This window comes from Panthera onca, chromosome E1 (assembly GCF_046562875.1).
Source record: "Panthera onca isolate mPanOnc1 chromosome E1, mPanOnc1 haplotype 2, whole genome shotgun sequence".
Lineage (NCBI taxonomy): Eukaryota > Metazoa > Chordata > Mammalia > Carnivora > Felidae > Panthera > Panthera onca.
Window position 1 is genome coordinate 53,727,262 of NC_138352.1, and position 26,002 is coordinate 53,753,263.

Here is a 26,002-nt window from a genome sequence, read left to right on the forward strand (position 1 = left end):
GTGTTAAAAGATTTGGGGGAATATACTTATGTGGCAGTGAGGGGTTATATTTATTGTTCTTTGAGTCTGAAATGCTCTGCAGGTGAGACTGATAACATTACCCACTTCTGGTCTCTTGGCTTAACCTGGAAGGGAAAATCATCTCAGTATGTGTTCTTTCCTAGCAAGCCTTCTGCTCTTCCCAAGCAGGCTTGAAGTGTATAACTTGCCTTTTGATGTTATGATGATGATAATCCTATGTATTCTTTCACTTGTGAGGATATCTTGGGTTTGGTACCAGCTCCAAGATTAAATTGATCCATTTTTTGTTTCTTTTACACTGGGCTATTGTGATAGTAGTGGGCAGAAACTTCTTCTCCCTTTGGGCATCCTATAAAATAAGTATTTTTACATAAGTAACTCTGATATATAATAATATTTTAGTATTTTTTCATGCTAAGTAATAGGTGGGTTTTTTCAAAAGCATGGATGAATAAATTTGTTCCTTCCAAAAGTTTTAATAAAAATTCTGAGTACTGCTCTCTTTAAACAGAATAACGTGTTCTATTGTGAAAGGAATTTTGAAATGTGACCTAGGAGGCAGGCAAGTAACTGAACTTGCACCCTTTAGATTGGACTAACTCATTAGAGTAATAAGCTGAGCACTACTCCTTAGCCATACAGTGAGGTCGCTGAAATTTGCTTTATTCCTGATGGAATTACAGCTATCATTATCGCTTGGGCACATTCCTATTGTCTACTTAATATGGATTTGTCTTGAAAGGTCTCAGAAAATCCTGTGTCTGTTTTTTTTAATACAGGAAGCTTGTATATTTGTCTATAAATGGAGTCTCTTAATTCATACATTGTGTGAAAAGATCATTTGTATAAAATCACTGTCTTCATCTTCCCTTGATTTTAAGTCTCATTTTATCTGGAGCTAGTCTTTTATCCCAGCCCTGCACTATTTCCTCGGCTTATAGAAAGCCAATGAAAAAATGCCTCTCTGCGTTCATCTATTTGTGGATTTCCAGGGACCTTGTGGTTGTGGGGCCTTCCGGATTGTAGTTTTCTCTAATTTGCTTGTTTTCTCTTATTGCAGATATAGACCCACTCTGTATCCACTTTGTGAAAGTAGAGCAAAGGGGAGAGAAATACAAGAGCACTGGGTCAGCTGTCAGAAGCCAAACTCTTTGTTCGGATGTTATTTTTCTAATGCTGACTCATTCAATTGAAGATTCCCCTAACGCCGATCTTATGTTGTCTTTCGAAGTTGCCTCTCTCATCACATTGTTTGGAATTTTTTTTTTTTTCCAAGTGTTACAAAACTGCAAACATTACCAACCAAAGTTTGAAACCTCTATTTGATTTTCCTTTATAATGTCGCTATGATTTTTTTTTTAATTTGGAAAATGATGCAGGAAATTTCATTTCCTTGGGATTTTATTTTATTTCACAATTCTGCTGAAAATGAGTTGGGCCTAAAGTGGGTTTTTATCATCACACCACGTGAATCATATCTTCTTTGGAAGCCGGATCTTCTCCCCCACTGTGTACACTCGTCTAGTCTCCCCAAAGTGCAGTGCTAGCAGGGTTGGTAATGAAATGCGGTCCTACTTATCACGCTCAGGAAAGGGCTCAGAGAAGACGGGGGAAAAAATCAATCCCACAGGAACTTCTCCAGTGCTAGATATCCATATTTAACCCCCATTCATTTAAAATGGAAATGAGATTTCTTAGGGTTTTAGTTTTTGATTTACACAAGATGTCACCGCCTCCTTGGCAATGGGAATATTTTACAGACCTACTGCTGACCCGTTTGGGAAGATCTCAGCCTATCGCCCCAGGTCCAGTGTAGTTTCTTCATATTTCTTTCAAAACTCTCAGCAGTGCTTTGCAATAGCTTTGATTCTTCAGGCTTCAAAGGATGCCCCTTCCAGGGCCAATCCTCTGAAAGAAAAAAAAAAAAAAAGGAAGACCAGTGTAGGGGAACAAACAGCTCATAAAGGAGGGCGCAGCTCTCCCCGTGGCAACTTTTACTGTAGTCCATTATTAGGGAGTTTACAAATCAGTAATACCACAGCTTTGCAAACCCAAGAAAACTCCATTTTGATGCCAGTGCTTTGTTGCCAGATTTGTTCCTGGAGTGACCTAGTCTTCAAAAGTCCGGCTTCAGATTATTGTATCGGAGAAACAGTGTGGCTTATATGAGATGCATTATTATTTAATGCTCGAACTCAAACTCCCTCCTGAGTCGGTGAGCCTTGTTGAGGTTCTCATTATAACTTACCAAAAACTTTATGTCCGCATAATCTCCATTAGCTATTTCTCTGAGTTATGCTGGGGAGTGTCTCTCTTATTTGTGAATTCTGCCATACCCACAAGGTCCGTTTTGCAATTTGGTAATTGAGACCTTTTACCATGTCTATTAAGTGCCCTTGTGCCTTTGTTGATGAAAGAACTGAGATATAAGAAATTACACAAAGTAATAGAATTAATAAAAGATTAGGATTTAGGATTTAGAATTTGTAATTAGTTGCTTAGTTCACTTAGCCATTACAAAAAATGAATTGGCATCTTTCAAAGATTATTGGTTTAAAAGAATTGTAACAAATATTGAAGTTTAGTCAATTATACATGCGTACTGAATTGATTAGGTGGAGTATACTAATGTCTAATGTATACTAATTTATTTTGGAATCTATCCAAAAGAAGATGGATGAGTGGATGGATGGATGGATGGATGGATATGTGACAAAGCAAATGTAACAAAATGTGAGTCATAGAGGCTAAGCTGTAGGTATATATGGAGTTCTTTTAATATTTATGCATATTAGAAAATTTTCATAACATAAAAAATTATTATATTACTATTCAGAAATCATGGACTTAATTCACTGTGGTTTCAGAAAACCACAGACTTCCTCAGTTTGGAAATGTAATAAACATATTTGGGATTTTTAAGGATGTAATTTTCTAGGAATAGCATTATGACTTTTGCTTTTCTAAGTGAAGTAAAGGATAATCCTCTGGTTTGTTATTTCTGCCATAAGTAGCTAACTTTTATACTTGTTTAAAACTTCTAGGCCAGCAATTATGGAGTGCTAAAATTCAATTCAAGCATTCTGCCCAGGAGATCCTGAAATTTTGATTTTTTTTTTAAGGAAAGGCAATTTCTGACTTTTCTCATAAATTTGATAAAAGGAAAGCTAATATGAGATTGGTGGTCCAGTAGGAAATGGAACTCAATTTTACATTTTTAAAATCACTTTATGGTATTAAAAATGACAGAGGTTAGAAACAAAGCTCTTATTCTTTTATTGAACTAGAATTGAAAGTGGCAGAAAATCATTTTGGCCCTAGTGCAGTAAATGTTATCACTAAAACATGTTTGGGGGATATTAGGATAGTCTCTCAAGCACTGGAGACAAAAGTTCACAGAACAAGAACTGATTTTTCTGTCCTTATCTTGAAATTATTAGATGTACAGGAGATGAAAGTATCTTAGCTCCAAGAGGACAGGGGAGTGGAGTGTGTGTTGAAAATGATAATGTCTCCATTCTGGAGAGAGGTGAAATGGAGAGAGTATGGCGGAGTGGGTGTCCCAGCACTGACAGGATGATGGAGGGGGTCCACAGGCATGGGGAGCCAGCACCTGAACCAACCCCAGCACTGGGGAATCCAGAACCAGAGATAATTTCACCCGTGCAAAACTGTGCGCTGATAATGAAATGAAAAGCCAGGGATTCTATTCATTAAAAGAATTGCTTGAAGATTTTATTTAAAAGGCAAATGAAACTGGAGCTGTCAGCACCTACTTTATTTTGAGAATCCAATAGGAGAGAAATTTTAAGTCCATGTGGGAAAAACCAATCATTTTTGAGTGTGCAGTGTGATTATTCTTTAGAATTTTGTGTAAATGGAGCAGGTTGGTAGGCATATGTTTGCTGATCCTACAATGATTAAAATTCAGAATAAGTAAGGCTCCTGTGAAATGGAGTTTTCAGGCTCCAGCCAGTGTTCTGTACTGCCATATGGCATAACTAGAATTAATTGCTGTTCCCAGTCTCTTATTCTTTTACTGAATATCTAGGTGCTCTGTGTGAAATATAAGCGGTTCCACAGAAGTATTTAATCACAGGAGATAGATGTTTGACATGTTCACGAAAGCAGTGTGTGTAGCTAATAGTCGCTTGGAAGAAAAAGCCCTTTGTGAGGTTTTCTTACCCCCCCCCCTTTTTTATTAAGAAAAATGCATGGACAGGAGAGTTAGCAAGGAAAAGAGGGAAGATTCTCAGGACTTTATAGGTCAGAGTCAATAGAAATGGGGAAGCAAGGAATCTTTTCTACTCGAGTCTTCATTACTCCAGGTGTGGCTCGTGGACCAGCCACAGCAGCATCACCTGGAAACTTGTTAGAAATGTAAACTCTCGGGCTCCATTGAATCAGACCTATTGAATCAGAATCTGCATTCCAATACAAATCCAAGGTTACTTGTATGCACAGTCACATTTGAGAAGCACTGCTCTAACACATACGTTTAAGTTCATTTCAAATTCATTTTCTCAGAACTCAGAATACATATTTCTGGAGATTATAAACTCCTTAAAGGCATGGATGGTCTTATGTTAATTTTTTTTAAAAAAAGCTCTAGCATGGCGCTGGCAAGTGGTGTGAGCTAAATAATGTGAGTTGAATGAATGGGGGAGGGGGACTGTTAAAACCAGAAACTGATTTTTTAGGTCCTTGGCTAAACCTTAAAGCAAGAAACCCTCTTTATTAGAAAATTTAATATTTGGTAGCTAGCCCCACATATTCTTTTTTTTTTTTATTTTATTTTTTAGCCCCACATATTCTTTAACAAAGATAGGATGCCTTTTTTTTTTTAGTTTATTTATTTTGAGAGAGAGCGTGCGCGCAAGTGGGGGAGGGGTAGGGAGAGAGAGAGAATCTCAAGCAGGCTCTGCACTGTCAGCGCAGAACCAGACGAGGGGCTCAATGTCACAAATCGCGAGAGTATGACCTGAGACGAAGTCGGATGTTCAACCGACTAAGCCACCCAGGCACCCCAGGGTGCTTTCTTTTTACCGAGTGTTAGGGAGTACAGTCTCCTATGATAGTATCTCTCTAATGTTCTATGGTAAAAGGGTACCAGGTTGCTGACCATGCACTGGCATTCTACTGGAGCATGGTTGCCAGTCATTCCACCATCGGTGTGACCCATCACCAGCCCTCTGCTTCTGGTCATCATACTGCCTACTCAGTTCTGCATATCCTTGTCTCCACCATCTCTCACCTCCCCCGATGACCTCTCTTCTAGCCTTTTCCCTGTGTTTCTTAGCATCCATGTCTTTTTAGAATCAAACTCTACTACATCCTCAACCATTTTGCTCCGTCTCTGCCTTCGTAAAACACACCTGTTCTGCAGGACACTGTTTTGCTCACAGTCATCTTAAATAGAATTTGCTTACTTTCCAGTAGTGCTGTTGGCATTCTTCAAACTCCTTGCTGACACTTCTAGACTTTTCCCATTCGGTCTTGTCCCAACCTCTCCCCTTTGAGATGTGTCTATGTGGCTTTACAGGTCTCTGCCCCTCTGTCATCTTTTGAGATCACGCTCCTCCTCCCGCTGTTTGAGGACTGAAGCAGTGACACAGTTATCTTCCCTCCTCTGTTACCACTATGCCCCAGAGACCCTCTCTTTCTTAAATTTAGCTTTCCTCCCCCCTCTGTTACATGTCTCCTTCATCATAGAAATATGTTCAAATATCTCCTAATGTTAAGAAAAACATTACATCCTGCACAGCGGTTCCCTACTGTTCTGTATCTCTTTTTTTGCAGACAGAAGCCTAGACTCTGGTTTCCTTTTCTCTGGTCACTCCTCATTCCTCTATAATCTTGCCTCTGCTTCTGTCAAGTTACTCTTGCCAAAGCACCAAAGTGCCAGTAATTCTTTAATTGCCACATCTAGAAGACACTTTTCAGTCTTTGTCTTATTTGTTCTCTCTGCAGCATCTGACGCTGTTGATAGCTTCCTTTTCCTCCAAAAGTTAAAAACCAAAACCAAAAATCCTCTCCCTCTCTTAATTCCCATGGTAATAGTCTCTCCTGATTTTCCTTCTTCCTTGCTTTTATACTCTCTGTCTCCCCCTCCCACCCCCCCAGGTTTTTGCTTGGGCTCATTTTCCTGCCCTGCCCTCTTTACCATTGCCCCTCAGCCTTGCCTCTTTCCCCACCACATTCTTCCTAGGCAGTTGCACGCATGTCCACAGCTTCATGACTTCCTCTACAGTTCTGCAGCTCCACTGCGCATCTCTCCACAAGGCTTCAGACAGCATATTGGATAGCTCCTTTTGGGTGTCTTAGATATCTCAAAGCTCACATGGCTGAGGCAGACCCTTCTGGATGCCTAGCCAGCAGGCACCCTCCACTCTTCCTTGACAACAGAACCCTACTAGCCTAGGGATGAATCATGATTTGAAAGCCATGAAAGACTTCTGGTAGCCTCTTACAGGACGGTCTTATGCTTGGGAGATGGCATACATTAAATGCAATAGCCACCTGAAGACATAACTCTGCCCTTAGGTATTAGAGCAGAAATACAGGAAGAGCCTAGGTCCTTCATGCCATTGTTGGGGCCCTGTATCAACCCTGGAATCACCTGTCTTCAGACCTTTTGTTTTAAAAGAAAAATAAACTTCTGTTTATTTAAGCCTATGTCCTTTAGGTGTTCTGTTACTCGTAGTCAGAAAAATCCTGATGCAGTGTCCAGAGCTGAACTCACTATTTTCTATTCTGCTCACCCCTAAACCTAACACCCCCAAGGCAGAATCCTGGGAGTCATTCCTGACTCCTTTGTCTTTAGTCCCTGAGCCATCAACAAGCCTATTGATTCTTCATCCTAAATCTGTCCTCCCTTTTCCCTTTGTCACTGGCTAAACTTGAGTCTTCATAAAGTCTTACTCAGAGCATTGCAAAATTCTGCTTTCTGGTTCTCTGTCTCAGGTTTCTCCCCGTTCCAGTTTATTCTGTTTATCCATTCTGTTGAAAGGGCAAACTTAAAAAAAAAAAAAAAAAGATAAGATAATTTAATCATGCATGCTATAGAAGATTTCTTGATGTGAAGCAATAAGATATATACTATAAGTGAAAAAAGTACTATATATATATATATATATATATATATATATCCTCAGAGAAAAATGCCTGAAGAAACCACCAAAATGTGTTCTTTTTATGTTAATTTATTTAAGTAATCTCTACACCCAACATGGGGCTCAAACTCAAGACCCTGAGATCATGAGTCACATGCTCTACCAACTGAGCCAGCAGGTACCCCACCCCACCAAAAACGTATGGTAATGATGGTAATCTCTAGGAAGTGGAGTTTGAGTGATTTTTAATTTCTCCTTTTTGTTTATTTGTATTTTCCAACTCTACAGTGAATATGTATTTAATACTAAGTCATTGAGATCAGAGCCTTTCCTGTTTTAAAAAGGGACAGATTTAATAGCCAAAGAGTATTTGGTTTCCAGGTGAGAAAGGAGTTGGAACTGAGGGGAAAAGAGATGTCAAAAGAGGAAATTAAGCTTTAATTGTGTAGTATGGCCTTGGGGCACTCTTGTGAAGATTTGGAGGTGTTTTACCCTGTGCCAGAACAAACATACACCCATAAATGCACATGAAAGTAAAATTATTGGGGCGCCTGGGTGGCTTGGTCGGTTAAGCGTCCGACTTCGGCTCAGGTCATGATCTCACGGTCCGTGAGTTCGAGCCCCGCGTCGGGCTCTGTGCTGACAGCTCAGAGCCTGGAGCCTGTTTCAGATTCTGTGTCTCCCTCTCTCTCTGCCCCTCCCCTGTTCATGCTCTGTCTCGCTCTGTCTCAAAAATAAATAAACGTTAAAAAAAAAAAAAATTAAAAAAAAAAAGAAAGTAAAATTATTTTTGAGCCATATGAAATACAGCCATCCTTTGAGTAATTTATGATGATTTTGCTAAAAAATAGTTTTTTTTTTTAAATAAAGGAAGTTCATTCACAAGGTCTTCATTAGATGAGGTATGACTGACTGGGAACAACTTTCATTTCTTAGATATTATCTCTTCGAGCTGCACTGAACTGACACAGGATGAATCCTTCATTAGAAAAGGATTATCTACACTTTGTGTGACTAGTAAAACATTTGGGTTTGTGGGACTAGTTTCCCAAAGTGATGGTGCTTGAGTAAACCCCTCACTTCCTCCTTCGCAAAACATCAGTCACCATGATTGAGTTTTATGTTGGTCATAAAGAGAAATGGAATCACCTAAGAGCAGGATGAAGATTACAAACTGGAAGCAGTTAATTTGCTTAAATATTTATTGGCTCTTTGTTTACTCTCTGTTGGGAATGATGCCAGGCAATCAAGACAGTCTCACACATGACATAACCCTGTTTTTCAAGAAGTTACTGGGCCAGTGAGTGGCCAGACTCATGACCAGAGCCAGCATGTAGACCACTGCTCACAGATATCTTCTATAGAAGGTCTGAAATGTTTGATTTCAATTTGTTACATACCTGGAGTCTCACCATTTAGAAATTTATTTAGGCTCATCACCTTATTTTAAAATACAAATTCACCTGGAGGGTTAAGAGACTTTTGAGTGCACATGCATGTGCATTAGCCCTGTTTAATGGTTTTCTTGTAACTTTTGGTTAAGATGACTGTGCTTGAGAAATTCAGTGGCCAGTGAGTTGTTGAACCAACTTTTTATGTGTAATGAACAGTGTTAGGTACACTGAGGGTTATCAAAGCATCAGAGGATCCTTTTCCTTGGGAAGAATGAGGGTTTCAGAGACTCTAACATCTGTGATTTAAGAATGACAGAGCCAACATTCATTGCACATGCACTGTATGCCAGTCCCGTTGTCAAGGGCTTTACACACATTATCCCATTTAATTCTCCCCATAGGTGTGTGAGATGAATATTGAATAATCCCTATTAGCAGATGAGAAAACAGATTCAGAGAGGTAACCGACTTTCTCAAGGTTACACAACTGTTAGGGTCTGGAATTGGGATTTGAACCCAGGCGGTATGATTGTTGGGCCAGCACTCTTTTGAGGCTCAATTTCTTTATAAAAAGCAAAGAGTATAACTTTATTCATTCATTCATTCAATGTTTATTGAGCGTATACTATTTGCAAAGCATTTTTGTGGTGAATATGACAGATTCCAGTCTTCCCGTAAATTATTTTTGAGCTGGATAAACCAAATAATTATACAATACATGCATCTAGTAGGATTGTTGTCCTGCATAAAAGTGCCTAATATAACCCATGTTACTTAATTAGATACCCCAAAAATATTCCCAAGAAACTTACAACCCAATGGGAAAGATGTAAAAGCATGCATAAATAACTATAACTCAAGATATACTGTGGCTAAAGCTTTAGAAGAGGTACACATAGATTGTACTGTGAAATCCCAGAGAAAGAAGTCAGTTCTGGCTGAGGGGATCTGAGAAACCTTCAGGGCTATGAGATGGCACATGGCTTGGCTGGGGGTTGAAAAGGATGGGTTTTGGTGAGGTACATGGCACCCAGAAATAGCAGGTACAAAGATACAGAGAAGGTAAAGTTTAGCCATGTTTGGGAACCAAAGGGTAATTTGGTTTCTTAAGCATAAGGAAGTAATTGGAGAGATACCTGGAAAAGATTGGATGGAACCAAACGTTGGAAATGAGAGCTTTGACTGGATTTGAGAGAAGTAGGTAATTTGAGAGAGGAAAGCTCTGGGCAGGGGTATGTAAGCTGATGCTTTAGTAGGGAGCTATGGATAACATGTGAATCCTTGGCACCTGGGAGGTGGGAGATGGTTGCAAAGAGAATAGAGGGTAAGAATGTCAGAGTTTGCCTATGTTTCCTATGCCCAGAGAAGGAAGGCATATCATTTCTCCTTCTCATTATCTTTTGCTTTGAGGACACCAAGCTCATGTTTATATCCTTGGTTCTATAGCTGGCTTTGGTTTGTTATGGTTTGTTATGTTAAGCTTAATAAGCTTTTATGGATAGCCAGGTAACCTAACCATTTCTCAGAACTTTACAGAAAAATTAGCCAACTTTATGCTTCAACTTCTGAAATGTGATTGGTTTGTAAATGAAAGATTGTATCTACTATACTTCAGATCTGTTAACAAGATTTAATCACTGTTCTGTTTTGTTTTGTTTTTAAGATTTCATGGGTTTTTGAAACTGGCCCAGAATACTTAACACTATTATTTTGTTTCATTAGGAAAATGCATTCCAAGGTCCAAACAACTGGAAATGGAGCACAGACTATACTTGAACTGGGGCCTACCTGTCTAGAATTTTCTTAACAGACAACCATTGGCAAAATACCCATTTCCTTTATAATGTTTTCCAAGCTTGCCCCATCATATGAATTACCTGAGGATCTTGCTAAAAAATAGTTTTCTAGGTCTCTACCCTGGAGATGCTAATTTACTAGGTCTGGGGTGATCTCTGGGAATTCATGTTTCAATAAGGGCTCCAGGAGAGTCTTAAAATCAGGCAAGTGTATGTAAAAATCTTTATCAGAAGTTTTTTTTTTTTTTTTTTTTAAGGTAAGGGACTACTTTGGTTTTCAAATGAATTTTAATAATGAAGGGGAAGGAAGGAAGAAGGATTTGACAGGGAAGTGTGAGTTGAGGCTGTTAGTTGGGTGGTGAGGAGGGTCCCCCAGTATGATCGGGGATCATTGACAGGAAAATTTTACCAACAGGGCTTAAGACCAGCAAGTAGCCGACAACATTTTAGCCTAATTGACTTGTAGGGTGGGGCATAGGGATACGGTCAGCAGCAGCTGGCCTTGGTCCTTCCTTTAGCATGATGTTTGCCTACTGTCTTTTGCACTTATATGTGGCCTGGCAACATGTGGAGACATTTCTGATGCTGAAAAATCCCTTGAAGTGGGACAGAACCAAAGTCCTGGCCCCATGATGGGTCAGGTAAGTTCTAAGATTGACTGATTGATTGTAGTTGAACTGCTGGTGACCCCTGGTTCATATTGATACAGCCATAGAACTGGTCACATAGTCACTAGTCTTTATTTTTTTCTTTTCCTTTCTTTTCTTTTCTTTTCTTTTCTTTTCTTTTCGTCATTAGCCTTTAGATCATGCAGTTCCATTCTTTATGATTTGGATAATTGGGACCCTCCTGTAAGGATTTAACTATGACTACTATAGATACGGTACAAAGAAATAAATGGGAAAGTGATATTCTAGTATAGAATCTTGTGTAATTAGGAAAAAAACTCAAGTTGAGGGCAAAACTGAAACAACTTAAAAATGATCTCTGAATTTCTGTGTGTATCTCAGTTCCTAACTGGAAGAAAGTGTATATATAAGGGCATGAGGTTTTTGAAAATTCCAGTAAGTAATTCATTGTAGCTTTTAGAGTGGTTACCAGTAGAAGCCTGCATTTTAGATTCTATTTTTATATATTTAATTATTCAGATTTTGGAGTGGTATGAATGAGTGAAATAATATTATGTCTTTAATTAGGATTCTGTTGTTATTTTTCAATTAATCTGTGTCAGTAGCTTTAGCATTTGTATTAAATCATTTTCTTCATGAAAGCTTTTAATGAAGAAACAAATTGATTGTATTTATATATTGGATTCTTGCCACTACAATGTGTATTCGGTCGTGTCTTTTGAAGTATATTTTTGCCAGTCATATTGTGGTTATTTTTTGAAGCCAGTCTTTGAAGGGGAAAAACTCTTCGTTTGGATAAAGGTTTTAACTTAACAAAGCATTCTTATTTTTTCTCTTTCTCTTCTTCCTTGTCTTCTCCTCCTTTGGTTTTCTTCCTGGTTTTCCCTCTTGCCTTCGTGTGAGTAATTTAGAGGGAAATGAAAGCATCCTTCCCCATTTTCTTTGGGATAAAAGCCATACCCCATGGCATTGCTTGGAGAGCCTTGCCTGCTGCCTGTGTCTCCAGCCTTGTCTCTGACCCCTCCCTGAAATGGGCTCTGTGCTTCACTTAGGCTGAACTCAGATGGCCCTTCTGTTTCTCATGTCCATTCACTTCCTTAGCAAGCATTTACTGAGCCCAATTTCTGTGCCACTGCGCCCTGAGGGCTCAGTGACATAGAGAGACAAGAGGACTGCAATGCAGTATTGTAGGTGTTGCTCAGAGGCATACACAGAGGTGCTATGGGAGCACCAGAGGACCACCAAGGGTTCACTGGGAGAAGAAGGGGCACGATGGAGAAAGTGTGCTGGCAGAGAGAGCAGAGACGTGTGAGAGCAGCAGTGTGAACAGAGGAGGGGAGAGCCTCAAAGCTAGAGCTGGGGTAAACCACTGCAGGATTTCAAGCAGGGGAATGATAAGACTGGGTTTGCACTTTAGGTCATTAGAATAACATGGTGGTAATGACATTACAGCTGACATTTACCAAAGGCCTGCCAGGTGCCAGGCCTAGTGCTCAGCTCTTCATGCGCATTATCTCAGTTAACCCTCCCCAAAACCATACAAGGCAGGTATAGCTTTTATTTCCATTTTAAAGATGAAACCAAAGGAGGGGGTGGGGCAATGGGCAAAATGGTGGAAGGGGAGTGGGGGATACAGGCTTCTAGTTATGGAATGAGTAAGTCATAAGAATAAAAGGTACAGCACAGGGAATATAGTTAGTGATGTTGTAATAGCATTGTGTCATGACAGGTGGTACTACACTTGTGATGAGCACAGTATAATGTATAGACTTGTGGAGTCACTGTGTTGTACACCTGAAACTAATGTAACATTGTGTGTCAACTATAACTCAATTAAAAAAAAAAAGATGAGGAAACTGAGGCTGCAGCCAAAGTCTGACAGCTAGAAGGTGGAGAAGCTGGGACTCTGACCCAGACTTGTCTGCAAAGACTTTGCTCATCACTTCCTTCTTCATCAGCACTGGGAGAATGGGTCAGGGAGGAGCAGGGTGGCAGGTGCACGTCTTAGGATGTGGTGATATCAATATGAGTCAGGCATCTTGAGGGCTTGAATGAATCCAGCGTCTGTAGACATAGGAGCTAGATTAAAAGATATAAAGGGAGTAGAATTTACAGGTCTTGGTGTTTGATGGGCTGTCCACAGGAATAGAGAAAGAGGTGAAGAGGCAGTTCCTGAGTTTCAGTTGGGTGGGCAGAGATGTCATCCATTAAAACGGGGAACAAGAGGTAGGAGAGGTCTGAGACTGGTGGGACAGAGGAGAGTCCTGAGAGCAAAGAGAAGAATAATGCTATTTCCTGTTTTGGGATTTTTTTTTTTTTTTTTTTTTTTTTTTTTTTTGGGACAGAGAGAGACCGAGCATGAACGGGGGAGGGGCAGAGAGAGAGGGAGACACAGAATCGGAAGCAGGCTCCAGGCTCCGAGCCATCAGCCCAGAGCCTGACGCGGGGCTCGAACTCACGGACCGCGAGATCGTGACCTGGCTGAAGTCGGACGCTTAACCGACTGCGCCACCCAGGCGCCCCTGGGATATTTTAATTGATTGTGAAAAGTCTCCACTATGTACAGACATTACAGTCAAGTCTTTGGCCATTGGTGTCTCTCCCTCCTGCCCCAGCCTAAGCCCCAGGACATGCCCTCCATCCAGTCTTCTCTTACTTTCTTGTCCTTCATCTCACAAGCCTAGAAGAACCTTAACCTCAGATCAATTCAACTATCCATCCACCTTCTCTGCTTTTATACTTGGGCAGCTACTCAGTGCTGAAGAAAAATTATGCAGTGGGACTTAGTAAGTCTTAGTTTCCAACCCCAGCCGAGCCCTTAATGACACCTGGCAGTTACTTTACATGCTTCCTCTTAGCAACATTTCTAATTTCCTCTCCTCCCACCCTGCTCCCCAGTCCTTAGCAGATTTATCATATCACTCTTGAATGACATCATTGCCTACTTCACAAGATAAAAAAGAGGCTTGCAGGTTGGAAACCACTCAGAATCTTGCCGTATCCCCTTCTCAAACATGCCTGCTTTGGGCCTCTGCCATCTGTTCTGAGGGGCCTGGCCCCTCTGCATCCTGGGCCTGGCCTCTCTGTGACCCCCCCTCTCTCCCCTACCAGGCATCCTCCTCTATCTGATCCCAGATCCTCCCTCAGCAACCCTTATCTGCAAGCAGTAAGATAGGTTCTGGCATTAGCCAGACCTGGGTTCTTCTGGCCCTAGTTTTTACCTTGTGTGTGTTTCGTGCCAATCAAATCACTCCTGCACAATTTGACCATTCCAGCCAAACAGTCTCACAGTTGGGGCTTTCTGTACTCTCAGTCCCTCACAGTGTCTGGCAAATCGTAGAGATTTATTAATGTTTGAGAGAGTGAATGCAGCCTTCATAACTTGAGATATAGATGGTATGTTGGCATGTTAATGTTGAGAAATGCACTCTGCCTAGATGAGCTCTAAGAACTATTCCAGCTTAAATATTTTTATGTAACATTTGCTCTCAGGTGAATAATGTGATCATGTTCAAAACAAGGTAAATACCAAAGGAATTTTCGAGTGAATATCATGTTTTTGAACCTGCCCCCTGATTCTGCACAAAATAAAATGTGGTAGCTTCACAATGTGGACTTCTAAACTTCTATGATGCAATCAGATAACCTCTCCATACTTCGTTTTCCCATCTATAAAGTGATGGCCTGGATTAAATGACCTTCAGTGTCCTTTCAGCTGTAAAATTCAATGAGTATAGGGTCCACAGTCACAGTGTCATGCAGATAGCAGTTATTTACTAATCAGATAACTAGGAGTCTTGGTGGTCCAAGAGTAGCTATTAACCTGAAGCAGGCAAAAATAAAATAAAATTAGGTTCCAAGCATCAACACAGACACAAATGGCAGAGCCCAAGATACTACAGTTTAAAACATGGTGATCAGCTGGATTTCTTTGTAGGTGATTGCTGCCTTGTTCTCTCCAACACACAAGTTTGGAACCAAAAGATATCTCTGGTTTTCCTCTTGACAGTCTATTCCCAGCCTGCCTCCAAATCTGTTGTCAAATCTCTTGTCCCTCTTCTTGGTCTTCAGTAAACTGTCTCTCAGGCTTTCTCCTTCCCCTCCAGGCTGCACATTTCTGCTGGTTTGATCACAGTGGACCTCATTCCCTGTCCTTAAAAACAAGCAAACCAACCAACCAACCCAACAACCAGTTCTTCAGCTGCTCCCCTTTATCTACAGAAAGAAAAAAAAATCTAAACTCCGACTTGACATTTATAGTCATTTATTTGGTCACAATATACCTGGCTGGCATTTTTCTTTAATAGTTCATCGAGTGATAATTGGTTGCCTATTACACGTAGGGAGCATGGAGATTATGAGACATACAACCACAATTTGCAGTCCTGATGCTAGAACAAAGGAGAAGGGATATTTGAATGCAGGTTTTCAGTGATGTGGTGAAAGACCATAATCATTGACTAATTGAGGAAAGCGTGTAGATCTCTTATTGTTGGAATCCGAGTGGATGTTGGATTGACTGTGGCAGGGATTTCATGTAGTGGAAGTGTTATGGAAGACTCTAATGGTGAGTAAGGTTTTATTTATTTTATTTCTTTATTATTGTCTGGGAACAGACTTCCAAAAAATCAATACTGTCAACATTGGATAACAATGCTTGTTTATTATTTAATGAAAGTTGAATTGTGACCAGTTCATAAGTAAGAAAACATTGTGTTGTCTTCCAGAGTAGGTTTCTAAAATTTGTGGGTATAGAGGGACACCTGGGTGGCTCAGTCGGTTAAGCATCCGATTTCGACTCAGGTCGTGATCTCAATGTTTGTGGGTTTGATCCCTGTATTGGGTTCTGTGCTGACAGCTCAGAGCCTGGAGCCTGCTTCAGATCCTGTCTCTCTCTCTCTCTCTCTCACCCTCCCCTGCTCATGCTCTGTCTCTTTCTCAAAAATAAACATTAAAAACAATTTTTTTAATTTGTGGATATAGTCTCAAGACCACAGAAATATTACGTTCAAAAAGAGAACCTATGAACTTATGGCAGATCCTTCTGTTACATGAGTTACATGCTTCTCTGCTATTACCACAGTATTTGTTATTTACTGTCTTAGATTGACATCCATTCATGTATAAATATCTCATAGTTTAGACCAGATTGTAAGCTTCTTGTAGGCAGATACAAGGTCCTGTTCTTTTGATGGATTGAAGGTACTGGGCTAGATGGGGCACCAGCTCCCCTCCAGGGGACTTCCCATTCCTGCCTATTTCTGAGACTGGTGCCCCAACCCCTGGGTCCCAGCCTCTGAGGCCTCCACCAGAGACTTCCACCAGATGGTGCTCTTTTCCCATTTCTGTTCTTGGGTGTCGTTGGCCATATTACCCTTTGCCACTTGTCCATTCTTTTTGCAAGGTAGTAGATGAAACACTGGTACTAGAAAGAAAATTTGAAATCAAGTGAATCTTCCAAAGTGAGAAATGAAGTTTTAGGAAATATCTGTAGTGTACAGATTATTAGTATTGTTCACAAAAGCCATTTCCTTGGTCATATATAACTCTCTACATGTGGCTGATCAAGGCCATTTGCAAGGGTTTTGCTAGTGTTATCAACTTGCCATTGAAGCCCTGGTCAACCAGGTTTCCATTTGAATTCTAAGATTCCATTACTAATATCAGTATAACACTTCATTCTTGGCAGTATGTTTGGAGACAGCCATTACCAGAGAACAGAGATAGTCAAGAGGGAAATAGAAGTCATCTCTGGACCTTGAGTATCGCAGACAGCCTATCCATTTAGAAGGCACCACTGTTTTGGTATAAAAACCAAAGTTCAAATTTACATCCTTAAGAAGAGATTCAATTTTGTTTAGCAGGTGGCTTAACAAGACAGAGAATGTATGATGTGTTTTAAATTTCCATAAGTCACAGGTAAAATAACACCTTTAATACGTTAGTTGCAAAAAAAATTCATCTAGATGTTCTAGATTTATAACATTACAGATGTTGGCCTTTCTGGGTAGCTATTTTATAATGTCATTGCAACCTTATTCATCTAACCCAGAGGGTCTTATCATTTTGGAGGAAAAGAGTTATTGACATTTTTGGAAATCTAATGAAGTTTATGGACTCTTCTTCAAGGGAAAAGAAAACATAGATTGATTTTAACCCATAATTTTAGGGAGTTTATGAGTCTTCTAAAGCTCAACTATGGGCTCCAAGTTAAAGATGTCTGGTCTAACTACTCTCTGATGCTAAGCTGTCTGACAAAACAATTATACCTTCTCTTAATAGTAGATTTATTTCCTATATTACAGTAAATAGAAAAACAGTTAATGTGGAATTTAAGAGCTTGAACTCTGAGCCAAGGAGACCTGGATACAAATCTTGGTTCTGCCATTTAATAGCTGTGTGATTTTGGTCAAGTTTGTTGGCCTTCCTGAGTTTCAGTTTCCTTATCTGTAAAATGGAAATAGTAATAGTACTGCCCTCATAGGGTTTTGATGAAGGTTAAATAAAATAATACATATAAAATGTATACATAGCACAATGCCTAGCATATGTTAAGTGCTGAATATGCTAACCTTTGCTGTAATCAAGAGATGGAATTATTTTTCTTTCTGAGATATTTTCAGTAATAAAGGATAAAGTAGTTTGTCTTACCTACTTCACCAGGATCTATCTAATTAGCTAGCTGAGGGGTGAAAGCTCTGAGTACTTTAATCTCAATAACTATGTTCATTGGTTAGCTCCATAGTCAAGAATTTGATACCCACCCCAACTTTCCAGTCTAATAATTAAGAGTCAATAGCTTCATTTTTAGCAGACATCTAGTGTTCTGTGACTCTTGAGTAGCAAACTAGATCAGTTTGTTTGCAGTTTGAAATATATCAGCAGGTGGACTCTATGTATTTTAGACACCATTTTGTCCATGGCACCAGAGCAAAACACTTGTCATATACAAGACATTCAACAAGTATTTGTTGATTGAGTGACTGAATTCTGTTACAATGGTAAAATGTATCTAGAGAAAAAAGTGAATTTTGCTGAGTGTTTTTTAAATTAGATTATATTTTTAAGACTTTCCTCCTCAATTTTTTATGAGAGTGCATGCTCTGGAACTAGTTGCTAAGATTGGAAACTTGTCTGCCTCATTACGCGCCAAGTAAACCGTGAGCAAGTTATCTCCCCTCTCAATACCTTGGTTTCCTAAGTTATTAAATGAGCATAATAATAGGGTTACACAGTGTGGAGGAAGTGGGTTCATATAAGAGAAGTATTTAGAACAGTGTCCAGCAATATATTCGAGAAATCTTAATGTTGTTATTACTGTCCTTGCTATTACTACTACTGCTACTGCTGCTGCTATAGATTCAAGATCCCCTCAATATGGTGAATTCAATTTATTTGTTGTTACCTTTCCCTAAGTTTCACTGAAAACCTAACTTAAAAACACAAGTAGAATGCAACAAATATTGCATTGCATGTTAACTAACTAGAATTTAAATAAAATTTGGAAAATAAAATAAAATAAAATAAAATATAAAATAAAATAAAATAAAATAAAATAAAATAAAATAAAAATAGCAAACTTTGTCTGACATGTAATGTAACTGTAAATTTTCTAGGCTATTCTGCCTAGCCGACTGTTAGGAAATTTTATTCTTCTATTTTCATTTTTTGAGGAACAAGTAAAGATGGATTTGTTTTGACTGAATGTGAAAATAATAATCATCAATATGGTTGCAGCATTTTCTCTCTGCTCATTCTGTGCTCATCTTTTTCCAGTTCCAAATATCATTTGCATGGACCTGATGATGTTGAGTATGGATATTGCCGCGGAGTGATAGCTTCCTTTTCATATTGAAGCTGAAGCTTCAAAGGGAAGATTAAAGAAGTGTTTGTTATCTATCTGCACAGGCCTGATATGAAATTCTCAGAGGCTTTTAGGATAAACACAACTCTGTGTGTGTGTGTGTGTGTGTGTGTGTGTGCGCACGCGTGTGTGCATGTGCCTATGCTTTTTCTTCTATATAATTCTATTGTGGTATTTGCATTTTGGTTTAAAATTTCTAGTTTCAGACTTGTTGGAGTCTCTGGCTAAGGGATAATTGTTTTCAGAATGAAGGAAAAGAATTAGAAGCTGTTGGCTGGATTTGACTAAATGCCTCCTAAAGAGCATAGAATTCTCTAGTGTGGAGTCATCTTTCCAGAGAATGTGATGAAGGCCATCTATAGGATATGTTTAATGAAACAAGATCAAAACTTTAAATGTGTTGTGTTCAGCAAAGAATAATCCATAGTGCCCTCCAGTGAGGGATGAGGTTGCTCACCTTCTCGCCTTACTTCTAAAAAGAAGTATCCTCTGTGAGCTGTGGGGTGGAGGTGTGTGTGTGAACAAACTTCTTGAGGGTTGTTGCACAATTAAGGCTTAGGGTAAGAAGAAGGGGGAAAGGTAGGGTAGCAGGATTGTTTTATACCTTCTGAAAATGAAGGGAACTAACATTCCACTTCATGCCATTCCACATCAAATTCTACATATGATTTTTATTGGAAGAAATATTTAATTACAACGTCATCAAGATTAAAGTGGATTCTGCTATTTAACATCAACTAGATAGACCTGCTACTTTATTTAATACCATTAAGTTGAATTATTTCTTAGTAATCAGCCTTCATATGATACAGCTATGATTGGCAAAAGCAATACTCTTGGTGGGGTGCTTGGGGGGCTCAGTCAGTTGAATGTCCAACTCTTGATTTTGGCTCAGGTCATGATCCCAGGGTTGAGGGATCAAGCTCTGCGTTGGGCTCCATGCTGAGTGTGGAGCCTGCTTAAGATTCTCTCTCTCTTTCCTTCTGCTCATCTCCATCCCCTTTAAAATAAAATTTAAAAAATAAAACATAAACGTTATGTGAACTTATAAGATCTTCTTAACTAAAAAGAGAAAGCAGGAACCCAGGGGCACTTTACAGTAGGTAGAGAGGGGAACTGAAGATATGTGTGTGCATTGTAGTAGGGGTTGTGGGGGAGAGAGGACAAAAGAAGAGGTTGAGATCATCAATAACATATTTTGCCTACTTAATAATTTGCCAAGAGTTGGCCTTTAAACTGCCACAGCATGGCTCCATTTTTTTTCTGGGTCAATAAATGAGAACCACATTGGTTAGCAAAGTTCCTGCTGTTGCCTTCATATACATTTTGGCAAGAGAAGTGCACACACGCATGCATGCATACATGTGCACACACACACACACACACACACACTTGCACAGACTCACATTCTAATTTCTATTTCTATTGAATTGGAGGTTGGGTAACTATAGGAATCAGGGGCTAGAGCTGTGGCACAAGAGAAGATGGAAAGTTGCTCATCCCTTTGATGATTTGCTTGATTAGCTGTTTTTTATAGAAAGGAGTTTTATGGAAAAACTCTTCACAGTGGCCAGGTACAGTGGGAAGCTGCGCTGTCTGCCAGGGCGAGATTGACCCATCATACTAATTTATGCAACTTAAGTTACAGCCACTTTCAATCTCCATATGCCTTTATATCAGCATGGACACCCTTCTTCCCAGCTGTTGCTGCTTTACCCTTCCCACCTCTTCCTCTTATTCCCTCTCTGTCTTTCCACTGCACATGTCAGAGCTGTCCTGAACTTTCCCTGCCCTATCATCCAAGTATCTTACATTTCTCTTCACCTGATTGCCAGCCCGGAACTGTTCTGGGAAAAGAAAGGAATACGAGAAGTCAACCAGGAGGCTTCACCATCTTCTCTTCCTTATCTTTCGTAGTTTCCCACAAATTCATCTTGAATTATGGCAACATACTCCCCACTTATCTCCTTCTTTTCCATTTTCTGAATTTTTGTCTTATAAAGAAATAACCTAGATACTCACTGGGATGATACTCTCTCAAGTAGCCTCACCTTATTTCAGTTGTGGGTATGCTGGAAGACACTCCATTATTACCTATGTATTGCCTTTTTCTTAATCTTTTTTTGGGTTATGGATTTCCTTTAAGAATTTGATTTAAAAAATAACTCTGGACTCTCTGCCAAGGAAAAAGGTGCTCAAATGCACATACACATTCCTGAGACGTTAAGATGAGGATAGAAAAATACCCATTCTATTTAGTGGCATGGAATTCACTATGTCCATGACAGGAATTAATGTGTGGTTACTATAAGCAAGATTGGAGTATGTTGGGGAGTGAGTGGGAGGTGAGAAAACAGAGAGGAACTACAGACAACACTTCTTGAAAATTTCACTGTGATATGAAGGGAAAGAGGATAGCAGATGGAGGGATATGAAGAAAGTGAGGGAGGGTTTGCTTTATTTTTATACAAGCATAAATACTGATGGAAAGGGCCACATTGAGAGGAAGAGGTTGAATATATACAAAAGGAAATCAATACAGAATAATGTAAGGTTCCTGTGAAGGCAGGAGGAAATGGAATCCAAAGTACAGTAGACTTTTGTGGGTAGCCGCCATATATAACATTGCTTCTATGGGGGAAAGTGCTATTAGATTCCAAGTAGGTGACTTACAAATGATCCTTTCTGCTACTGCCATTTCATTAGGTTTAAGACTTTAAGGGTTGTTGGCTTTGCCAATGATATCCCAAAATAAAAGAGGTGATGGGATGACACAGTGAATTGTAAGAGCCCCAATCCTGGCATAGACACTCAAACGTTAGGTGACCTTAAGTCAGTTGTTTGGGTTTCACCTGTAAAATTAAGAATTTATGCCTAGAAGTATTTGAGGATGTTTTGGGGGGTGGGGGGATGCTGTTTGGCTGTCATTATAAGTGGGAGTGCCACTGGTGTTTGGTGCCAAGGACCAGTGATGCTGATTGTCCTGTAATACACAGGACAGATCACAACAAAGAATTGTCATACTCAAAGCCTGTAGGGCTCCTGATGAGAAACTCTGGACCATGGATGGCTAGGTAACCTCTCAGGACCTTTCCAGCAATATGGTCAAAATTTTCTGAATTACAGTGAGTTAAATGTTGCCTTCAGGCCATTGAGAATCTTCCAAATCTCAGGGACGCTTTGGTTTTTCTCAGAGTGGGTAGTGGCGTGGCTGGTTATTGACTATTTAGCAAGCTTTTTGGGCTAGGTGCTGTATCTACCATATGTTTGACTTATTTCCATTCTTTTCCTTGTATTTCAGGTACTATTGGGATTTTCAGCCCCAAGGTGAGTGCTTTTTGACCATTTATGGTTTCACACTAAAAATGTGTGGATGGTATTGTTTACTTCTGTGTCTTCTAAACAAGCTTCTACACAGAATGGTATTAGCCATATCTAAGGAAAGTTAGTGGAGTGTTTAATTAACCTTCACCCTGCTGGGCTCCCCTGCCCTGCTTTTTAGCAACAAGAGGCTGTGATGCATCTGCCTTCTGAGTGGATTGGTGCTAGATTATTTTATCAAACCAAAGCTATAATATGCTTTTACTCCTTGAGCTTTGTTAGATGCCAACAGGATCCAGTAGCATTCAAATAAAATGGTGGCCGAGTCCATAATAAAAACCTTGGGAGGGCTCCAACTCAGCTAATCCTTCATTTGCTCCAGAAATAAATTCCAGTTTGTTACCTCCTTGGTCACAGTGGTCTTCCACGCAGCCTGCCTGTCTGGCAGCAGAGAAATGTCAGAAATAGAGTAGTGTTGAAATTCCCACTAGAACAGTGTTATCACATTTTAATATGAGCCTCACTGCAGCCTCGGTGCTTCTAATTGCTTTCAAACCATTGTTTTCCTGCTTTTGCTTGATGAACCCAGCATCTGGCATGATTCTAAAAACTACAACAGACAGCTGTGTGCAAAATTAAAAAAAAAAAAGGACAGGATTAGAACATATTTTTAAAAGGTTCAAAATTGGATTTTTTTTTTTGCCTGAATTCAGTTTGAGGGGGTGTCTTTCAACTATATGCATTTTTTTCCTTTTTAGTACTCTGATTGAGAATGTCAGAAACCTCATTCTGAATATTGATTATTAACCTATTATAAATGGGGGATTTTCATTTTTTCAGAGAATCACAGAGTGTTTTAGATCAAGCTTGCAAATAGTTTTATGAACTATTTTGCTCTAAAACTTTTTTTAATCAATTGCAAACTTTTCCAGGTTTTTTTTTTTTTGCTCTTAATATTGTCAGTGTATCCATTGTCAGTGAGCAGTAATACCATAGAGAAATTCAAATTGTGAGGAATGATACTAGTTATATGAAAATTTTAATTTTCCTAGCTCACACTTTTAGTGTATTTCAAGTCTATATAAGGTTTTCTTTAAAAACAGTCAGAAATAAATACCTTACACTTTTAAAGGCTTTTGACTCTTGTACATTGGTTGTAGTATTTATAATATTTTTTAAATTTATAATATTTTAAATAATGTGATGTATTACTGTGTATCTCACTGTCCTAAAGCATTTATGGCTAAAAACATAGACTGAGAATAGAGAATTATATGTAATAATGTAGCAGTTTGCTTTGCAGACTATGAAATATGCTCTTCAGGCAATGGCCCTCTATAGTTCAGGGTTTAACAGATGTTAACCAAAATCCACAGGGGCTAGAACGTGAATGTGAACTGGCAGAAACGAATGGAACTGTGAGAGTAGAATTAATTACCTAAAGGAGAAATAAAGAATTGGTGTCAGAGATACAGCATAGTAATGTGTTGTGAAGAGAAGATACTTTGGAATTTAACACAGGAGACTATATGGGACCACAGAGACAAAGGGCAGATCTTACCAGATTCTTGTAGTGGTGGCATTGCAGTCACCTTCCAGTTTATGGCAACTTCTACACAGCCTTTCTCTCTTAGAGGACAGAGGTAGAGTAACCAACGGAACAATTGAAGAGTTTACTTAGAACAGACAACTCTATTTGCTTCTCAACAATGATTGGATATAGGTAGGTAGCAAATTCTTTGCTCATTTGGAAGCACAAGTAAGGAAAGATCAAGTTGGAAAACCCATACTTATGTCTTGGCCCCAGCCTTGCTCTTCCCCCTAAGACATTTTTTTGACGGAGTATCTTTTACCTTGCTCTTTTGATCAGATCTTAGCTGATTGCACATTCAGAAACTGGCAGAGTGTGCGGGGCAGGGGGGCACTAACAGGTCTCTGGAAGGCACTATAGGACATTTTAGGGATATGAAAAGAATAAGAATATGTAAATAAGAGAACAGCTGGCAAAAGAATTTAAAAAGCCCTGGAAGACTAGGGAGTATTGGGAAGGGAATGAGAAAGGACAGAAATGATGGCCTCAAACTTTCTTACCATTTTTATCTATGGCAGGATCCTCATGCAGGAAGGTGATGGGATGAATTTTATTAACTCCGTGCATTTGCCTAAATACACACCTGTGTTCTTCAGGATATTTGGACTAAACTAGAGTCTGGTGCCTGGGAGGAAAATAGTTCTTAATTATAAAAGATCTCTTATTTACACATCTCTTTAGTAGTACACATTTAAACATCTGGTTATGGGAAAGTCTGTGATGAGTTGGTACAATGTGTTGAAAGGGTCACCTTTAAAGAAAGATGCTTGGGAGGATGGACTGCCCCGAGATAGAAAAGATTGCAAACAAACTCTTTCTTACCCATCATTTTATTAAACCCCAGGTTTAAGGTGGTAGAAGGGTGACCATTGAGTAGTGTTAGGGAGAGTCTTGTCCCTAGTCTAGAGAAGAAACATGCCATGGTAGAAAGGGCATGGACGTTGAGTCTTGACAGACCTGGTTCAAATCCCACCCAAAACATTTAGCTAAAGGTCATGTGACCTTAACAAGTTGCTTAATTTCTCTGAAACTCAGCTTCTTTATCTATAAAATGGGAGATGCTCCAGACACTGTGCTAAGTCCTATATATGTGTTCTCTTATTTGATTTTCAGAACAGCCCTATGAAGCAGGTACTAATAAACCCATTTGACAGACATGGGCACTGAGGCACAGAGAGTTTGAGAATTGCTCAATGTCGTGCCCCTCAAGGATTCTAACTTGGTCAGGCTGACTCCATAGCATATGCTTTTTTTTTGAGATAGAATTCACATAACACAAAATTCACCCTTTCAAAGTATACAAGTCAGTGGTTTTTAGTGTAGTAAGTACAGTAAGAAACCTCATGCTCATTCATAGTCCCAGAGCCCATGCTCTTGCTCACTGTTTTTTACTGTCTCATTTGCAGTGCTGTTACGGGGACGAATGGTAATATGTATAAGCCCTAGCACAGTACCTGGGCATAGTGAACAGTGAGAAAATGTAGTGTGCATTTACGAGTGTGTTAATGGCAATTCTTGCCCTCACATTTCCACCCAAATTTTCTTATTGGCCCACAGTCACCTTCCTGAATGATGTTTGTTAACAAAGAATGAAACATGGGGAAAATAAAACATAATCCAAATAGCTTATTTTCATGTGGAAGGAACAGAAGTGAAAGAGCTCTTTTAATGAGCTCAAATATGATTGGAGAATGTGGGAAAAGCTTTTTATTTTTATTTTTTAATAAGACATAGATTCCTTTCACAATTCAAGTCCTGCTTGCTTTAAGAACTTTTTTTTCTACTTAATGTTTCACTTAAAGTTACAAAGAAAATTCACTGGGATCTTTGCCGTAGAGCTTTTACATTTCATGAATCAGGTATCTAAAGCAAGATATTGATCAGATGTTAAACATTAGTTTTACTTTTTGGATATAAAGACAGTATGACTTTGTGGCATTAAGCAAACTGATATACTTCATTTTGTTTAGTTTCCCTTGTTGTAAAACAAGTTAATTATCAACAGTTATAGTTTAATCAGATTTGAATTACAAGGTGTAATGTTTTTAATTAGAAATTTATTACTGGAAAAACATTATCATGAATAGTAGAAAAATTGCCCACCATGGACCCAGAGTCTAAAGCAAATGACACGATATTTAAATAAAAATTTAAGAAAGACCATATGTAAATATATATAACAACAAAAATAATTTTTTTAATCCAGTGGTCACTATGAGCCTGTGAAATTTCTTGCCAGCTTGAAGATTCTTTGAGTATCTTCATGAGGGGTGT

The 26,002-nt window shown here is 39.2% G+C and overlaps 1 protein-coding gene across 3 annotated transcripts in view; it reads left to right on the forward strand.

Moving 5' to 3' along the window:
* The window catches only part of SKAP1 (src kinase associated phosphoprotein 1), a 278,423-nt gene that overhangs the window by 36,783 nt on the left and 215,638 nt on the right, over positions 1–26,002 (forward strand). For all 3 annotated transcript variants that reach the window (XM_060646296.3, XM_060646295.3, XM_060646294.3), the window contains exon 3: positions 22,118–22,143. In XM_060646296.3, the coding sequence (XP_060502279.1) occupies positions 22,118–22,143 (26 nt within the window). The remainder of the gene's footprint in view (positions 1–22,117; positions 22,144–26,002) is intronic.